Raw genomic sequence first — 7,714 nt, forward strand, 5'->3', positions numbered from 1 at the left:
CTTGAATTGAATTAGCCGAGGAAGAAATTGCGTTTAAGTTTCAATCATACTGGGAAAAAAATCCATCTTTTCTACTTTGGTTGTTTGATCAATTAACTGAAATTTGCAGATCATAACACTGGTAGACAAATAAACATTACAGTGGTCGATCTAGGACTAGGTTTACACTAAAGGAGTTGTTTTGGATTCGTAAAAGTTCCCGGATTCATCAATTTTAGAGTATTCAGATTATTAGGGGTTTACAGTGAAAGGATATTCGGATTCTTAACCATTTACACACGACGATAACTCCGAGAACATTCATGATGGAATAGTTAACAAGCAGTTTGTTGCCTCGACAACGAGAAACAAAATGCCTCCGAAGATAAGGCTAGGGGTAGGTTGAAACAGTTTGAAGTTTTCTTTCAACTCGCTGACCACAGTACTGGTGTCCATCATGTCAGGTCCCTCCAGGTATTTATTCTGGTCTTTACTTAATATCTACAACCGTCGAGGTTTTCGATCGTGCCATCGCCGTCATCTGCGCAGTAAAGTATAAATTGGGTTTCTGAGGAATATGGCATTACCCATTATAAAAGTGATTACCTACACCTGAAACAGCACGAGGTAATCACCCAGCGACCGCCATCAAATGGCCATCAATGAGCCTACGACTCGACTACGACTGGATCATGTAATCCGCCATTTTCGTTCCACCGCAAACTCAAAAGATCATAGGCGGAAAAATCTTCGGATTCGGGAGAAAATCGTTTACACGACAAAACTCTCCGGATTCAAAAGTTTCGGATTCAAAGTTCCCACTTTAAATTTCGGATTCAAAAATTAATCCGGCACTGAAACGTTCCAGATTCACCACTAATCCGGAACAATTTCCTCTAGTGTAAACCTACAATCCTGGCCATAAGTTGTTGGGACACCTCCCCTTTTTGCGCGCTAAAACCCACGTTTTCAACTGCGTCCTTAACGTTTTAGAATAAAAGATGAATAGAAGCAAGTACAATTGAGCCCCCCCCCCCCCTCCCCTCCCCCAGCAATGTTGCAAGAAAATAAAGCTATTCTGAAGACTAGATCGGATGTGGGAAAAAAGGAAAAAGGGACAATAGAAGGTGGTTAGACAGTTGTGTTGGAACCGAACGCGATTGCTGAAAAATCGTCATTATTGGAATAAGACGTGAATATCTATCTGATCGTCTCTTTAGTTCGAGAATACTGTTTTAGGAGGTGAACAATTCTTGAAACGTGGCTATTCTGAAGCTATTGTCAAGGATTTTTTTCCTTCAAGATTTTTATTAACATTGACAGGGGGGAGGGGGGTAGGCGGGCTTACGCGGGTTTGGTCTTAAGAGAGGCTGCCTGTGAAGTCATCAGCCGTAACTGTCCCAACACTTTTGACCAGGATTAATTGTAGTCTTAAATGAACAGCGAACATCCATCTTGTTTTGTTCGCGGAAGTCGATCACGGAAGAGCGAATTTCAATGAAATATATATATAATTTGATTAAGCAATTAGCCAAAAATAGGTTGGCCGCCAAAACGGTTTAGGGTTTAGCCTAACTCTAGCCTTAAGTTTTAAGACTGAAGAAAAAAAGAAAAAAAAGCATTGAGCATTTCAATTGTTTGAAACAGAAACATTCGCACACAATGAACTATATGTATAGTACGTGCGTAACCTGGAAAGCAATCCGTCCAGCACAGTAATTGTTCAAATTAACAGCTTACCGAGACACTCGCACTGTTGATGCCTCTTATTTATGATTTAAACTTCTAGGATTTGTTTACTTTACTTTTTCCGACTTTTTAGCAGGAGAAAAGGCACTAAATGTTGCTGGTACAAATAAAAAGGTTTAACCGAAAATCGATCCGTCGAAATCAACAAATACAAATGTAATCACTGTAGCGTTCCTTCAGATCACGTAAGGCTACAAACCAACAATATCAACTTGTCATTACGCTTAACAAATGAACTTAGAACGATTTTCTTTCTAGAACTCATTCTTGTAATTAAAATGATCAAAGAAAGAACGACAGCTTAAAACGACATAGCAACAACACCCGAACTCCAAGTAAATTGCTTTTAATTGGCGTTTTTAATTAACGAAATTTCCAAAGCGATGACTTTCAAAATATTTAAGTTAAAAGTGGTCCATTGTGTTTTTCTTTATTCACCCAAATGTTCTAAGATAGCCATCTGCGGTTTGTTGGAAACGAATTATGTATTCAGGGTGACTGCTCGCGTCACGCAATTGTTTACATTCTCACGGCGGTTCAGGGAAAAATTCATGAGAAGCAGAGGCCAAGGCGGGCGACTTAAAACCATTTGCCCAGAGATGTTTTTTGATTTTCAAACAGGTGGGTGTACAGTTAACCCGTAGAAAGTGTTTTTATGGTATTTAAAGTTATAGCCCATAGAAAAATATGGCGATGTTTTTATGCAATAATTCTCTTGCGACACATTGTAAAATTTTGCGTGGCAGTTTGATCTCGTTTCGGGCTCAAAAGAAACCTCGATTTATTTTATTTTTCGCTCAGTCATACCATGAAGACCTAAGCTGAATGTAAAGACCATTGAAAGATTCTCAAGTAGCTGCTGTGCGACGCGCAAAGCAATCAAATTTTCAGAAAATTTAGCATAACAGGAAGTAGATTTTGCGCTCAATCGGGGCGAATTCGTTTTTCGCAAATTTCTCCCCCAAAAAGCTGCATTAGGAGAAACTAACTATGGTCCGTTTGTTTACTAGCTAGGGCCAATCTATGGGCAAAAAATGAGCAAAATCGATTTTTCGACTTGTGCCGTTGTTTGTCCATAGTTATGGGCACTGGCTCTTAATAACAAAACAACATAACATTACTTGAAAAGAATCTTTAAATCTGGGTTGACCCTTGTATTTAAATGAAAATTTGTCCGAAAGCCTCATGAAAATAAAAAGTCAGAAACCTATAATTACTGTTTTCTAGTGCTACCTTGCTACCGTTTATCTTCATGACCAGCGTCCATCCACCACCTCCGCATGAGCCGAGGTCATCAGTCACGTGACAATAAACAGGAATTGTTGTTGATGCCAGCTTTAGGGGATAAGCTTTGTTACCTTCAGGCCTGATGAATATTAAGAAAAGATGGTTTTTCTTGACCTGTGTGAAATGTCCATAACATAGTGGTTCTGTGACATGGAGGTATCGACTTAACTCGTTAAATCTTTTTAAGGAATTTTATTGGTACTTCTGACTAACATAAAGGCAAAGAGGTTCTCGACTTAAAAACAAACAAACAAATTTCTGATGAAAAAATGAAATCGTTGTGTCATTTTGTTATAAGGCATTTCCTTTCATTCAACAATCTATGGGTTGAAGTTCATTGAGCAATCAGGACTGAGACTGCGCGTGTCATGGCTGACTAACTGATACTTGCTATCTGTTACACGTGGCCCTTCATGCGATCACCATTTATCCTGTGAACAAAAGCCTTGTCGCTAAGTCGATTTTTTTTCTATCAGCTACCCAGTCACCAAATTGTGGACTGTCCATATATTCGTTAGTTTGGGTTTGCTTTTTCGTCTGGCGGAATTTTCGACCCTACCTTTCCTGAAGAGAGTTCAAGTCTTTGACAGTTCAGCCATTTATCTTAAATTGTTACATATTATTCTTTGTTTTATCGTTCTTTCAGCAAACTAATTCAAAGCCTTCTCGAGCTCTCGATATGTTACTTCTAAAAATTTCGCCTGATAATATTGTGAATAATTGTCGTATTTTTTTCTTTTTTTTCTTTTTTTTCTTTTTTTTTTTTCAATTTTTCATTTTATTTCACTGAGACCCAGTTGTTCACACTACGCACAAAAAATGGAAAACGGTGGTCTCACTCTGAAAACACATTAAGTGTTTTCCGTCAACAGTATGCTGGTAAAATTTGAAACGCAGCAATCACCGGCCACTTCGAATTCTTATTTGTGTTTGAGGAAAACGCGGGTAGAAAATGAGATGCTTATCGATAAGTCATCGTTTTCCAAAAGCTTCGTTTTCAAAATGTTTCCGTCCACGCCAGAAAGCAAAGCCCACGTATTCAAATTCCTCTGGTTTGAAGAACGTCTTCGTTAAGCTCCGTTTTCGTGACGGATTAGTGTGGGCGGCAGGCCCAACCGTAAAGTAATGGCTGTTTTTTGTTGTTGTTGTTGTTGTTTTTTTTTTTTTCTCAAATTTCTCCTGCGTAGTTTGGAGGGGGGCCTAATTTGTACATTACACACCCCCTGATCTATCTTTGCTTATATGTGGACTTTGTCCTAATATTTGAATTAAAGAATCAACCATTTCACGAATATCCTAATAAAATATCTCTGCTAAAGCTTTTTCATTAACATGACGATGTCTCGTATTTAATGCCATAGGTTAGGGCCTTTCAACTTACAAATTATTCTCCAGGAGTTCCTTGCAAGTCCCTGGTGGATCTGAAGGGAAAAATTATAAGGGTTTAAGATGGAAGTAGCTGAGATTATACAGTTAATCGTTAATGTAGAAATAAAGAATTGTACTTGCGATCCAATAGTACTTTAATTTGTCTGCAGTATAGACCACTATAACACTATTATATTTTAAGTACATCGCTCAAGCGAGTTTACCAACTAAACGATCTGCTGTTTTACCTAATTTGCAGTTTTCTCCGTTAAAGTATCTTGGACAGATGCAAAGATATCCCTTGACTGTAAATCCATTCAGGCAGGTTCCATTATGAAAGCAGGGACTACTGGAGCACGCATTCTGATAGGAAAACAAAAATGAGAGTAATATGCACACCACCCTTCCTTAACCAGGTTTGTAATAGCCCTGGTTTGTAGATATCATCAGTGCTACTTAACACTATAAAAGACTAGAATCTATAACCTATGCGATGCAGGAGGAAACAAGAATACGAAACAAAATATATGAAATAAAATTGACCACTTCATAATGTTTCAACGATTAGTTTAAGTAGTTTTAGTTTTTCTTTTAACGCTGCGTTGCGCTTTGAACTTACAACTTTAAATTTTAGACTGAGCTGTCCGTCTTTGAGCTAAATTACTCTTTGGGCATGCAGATGAGTGTGCATCATTCAAGCAAAATATTAATCACTCACCTCAGTGCTAATAAAGGTAAAGCCCGCTCGTGGTTTAAGGTGTTCAGGATGTAAAGAGTGATCCGAATCGCTCAGCTCGCAAATCACTTTGTCGTTTATCGGTGCGCCGATGTTGATTGACACGCAGCGACTCTCCAAAACACATTGACTTCTGCAGGGATTACGTACATCCAGTGGTAGAGTAAGTTTCTTGATCACGTGACCCTCAAGCAAATACCCATTCTTTACAGAAGTGAATTTGATATGACGCTTACACGTGTCTGCAAATTAATAAAGCAAGGTACATTGGAGGTTTATTCATTGAACTGTAGATGAATATGGACATATTTGTCATTTGTAAAGTGTGGTGGACGCTTTTATTAGACCGGACTTATTTTGCCATGTATAGAAAGCGATTGTCTAGCTACAGAGTCGGATTTTAGTCTTGATCTCATTTCCAGCTTTTTAAACATAGCAAGATAAAGTAATATCCATGCAGAAATGAAATACCTGAACGAAAAAAAAAAAAAAAAAGGGAGGGGGGGCTGGGCAGCAGTCTTAGTGTTAAGAAACAGTTCTTAACCGGAAATGTGAAGTCATTAGCCCTAAACGGAAGTGCGTTACGCGTGACGTAGGCTAGTACATCCGGGGTAATCGTACACGAGGAAAAAAAACGTTCAAGAACGGAGAAGAAGGAATGTATGAGTTGTTCAGCGACGAAATACAATATTTTGAAGTGCTACACGTTTATTGTGGTGTTATATGGGACCGGGGTAACATTAGCAGCTAATGGAAACTCCAGTTCGACTTCGCGCTAAACTCAATAGTGACTGAGTAAGAGTATGACTCTCGAATCTCAAACCAACAACGTTTCCGCATCCCTTTCTGTTCATGTCGTTTAACAAATTGAAGACTGCAAACTAGAATTGAGAAGTCGTTCTCTTACTCGTACTCAAATCTAAAGTCCCCTTTCATCTACGCACCACGGGATTTAAGTTGGGTTGGAAGATTAGTCCCATTTTTGTTGTTTTTGTTTTATATCCAGAATAACCAAGGTGTGGGTAAATGTTATCGATTTCAATGTTGCTTATTCTCAAAAGCCTTTTTACATAGAAAGTTGTTTCTTATCATTATCCTGTGACTTGATTATGAAGTTATTATGAAGTTGATCTAAACGGTCATTCTGATTTGATTTAGCTGATGTCAACGAGTAACTACCATTTTACAGCTTTGCTGTTTGCTGATCTTATTATTAAAACAAAAAGCATTTCACAATTTACAAAGGAAATTGTATTGGGGACAGATTGAACGGTCTTCGGTTAAGTGCATTTGATTTTCTATGTGAAACTTCGGTCCGGTTTTTGTTTTTTGTTTTGTTTTGTTCTGTTTTTTTTTTTTTTTCCTTTTTTTTTTTTCTTCCAAGTCTTTTTGTTTCTTTGTTTCTTTGTTTTCGTTTCGCTGCACGAAACGGGAAAGAAATATAATTACATGCCGGATCTTTTACCGACCCGCGGATCTTTGACTGGTTTGCGGATTTAAATTTCGTTTTCATTTCTCGTACATTGGTTAAATTTGCAGATTGTTGGTGTCTGCTATCGGTTGAAAAAATGCATTAACCATTTCTCAGTTGTCAGTTTAACCCCATCCAGCCCCTCTGGACAAATTTTCATAGAACATGACTTTTTTGTCGATTTTAGCGGATGGCAAAATCATCTAGGAAAAAAATAAATAAATAACACATTTTCAATGGTTTTTCAGGTTCTTAATATTCGTCGACATAAAGGCATCTCTCACCTTAAAGACATTACAGAATAAACTAAGCTGCTCGAGGTGTTTTTGTTACAAACGCTGTACTTTAAGGTTAGCATACTGACCTTGGATCGCAACTGCGACAGGTTCAACCCAAACTCCCCAAATTATGGACGTGATCAACAAAATAAGCATGGCAGATATGAAGATTTAAAAATTTCGAAGGCCTATGAAACCACTCGATCGATCGGTCACACTAAAGTTTACTGATTTTGCCACACTTATTTTGCTAATAACATTGCTTGTCGCTGTTAGTTATTAATTATGCAACACGTGAAAAGTGGGCGTACTTGCTTCCATGTAATTACTGCAGAGTCTGAGTCATTCAAATTAAAATATCAAGAACCGTTAATATACTTTTGCTTATTTTGATATCTTTCTGCCCACTTTATTTCATATGACGAAGAACCTGCAATCAATGTTTGGGCGTTAAATCTGGAAAAATACACATTTTATTTTACTTCATTTGTCATTCTGCTCTGTATATTTTGAATTTTGTTTGTTTTGTTTTTCTTTTTGTTTTAATTTTGTTTTACCTTAAAATTTACCTGCTGATCTAGAACACAATAGTCTCAGCTGGAAATTCATAACGAGCCCCTGCTCCTTTGTGTGTAAAAGAATTCCGTCCTTAACATATATATTAGTTCCGATCAGTATGAAAAGTTATTGCTTTGGTTAATCTGGTTAAAAAGAGCGACGACAGTGACGTGACATTAGTAGGGAGCTTAAAGGAGCTCAGTCACTGTTTGCACATTTTGAAAAGTTTAGCCTAAATTTTTCAATTTGTTCGTTTGCAATCCGTGTCAATCTTCGCCATCCTTGACC

General features: G+C 37.7%; 1 protein-coding gene across 1 annotated transcript in view; it reads right to left on the reverse strand.

The window, feature by feature from the left end:
• The window catches only part of LOC145485454 (uncharacterized), an 11,816-nt gene extending 5,843 nt beyond the window's left edge, over window positions 1–5,973 (reverse strand). The window contains exons 1-5 of the mRNA XM_081464120.1: window positions 5,943–5,973; window positions 5,102–5,361; window positions 4,632–4,746; window positions 4,397–4,427; window positions 2,962–3,094 (exon numbers count right to left, since the gene is read on the reverse strand). Coding sequence (XP_081320246.1) covers window positions 2,962–3,094; window positions 4,397–4,427; window positions 4,632–4,746; window positions 5,102–5,361; window positions 5,943–5,973 — 570 coding nt within the window. The remainder of the gene's footprint in view (window positions 1–2,961; window positions 3,095–4,396; window positions 4,428–4,631; window positions 4,747–5,101; window positions 5,362–5,942) is intronic.
• Between the last annotated feature and the right edge of the window lie 1,741 nt (window positions 5,974–7,714).

This window comes from Orbicella franksi, chromosome 4 (assembly GCF_964199315.1).
Source record: "Orbicella franksi chromosome 4, jaOrbFran1.1, whole genome shotgun sequence".
NCBI lineage: Eukaryota > Metazoa > Cnidaria > Anthozoa > Scleractinia > Merulinidae > Orbicella > Orbicella franksi.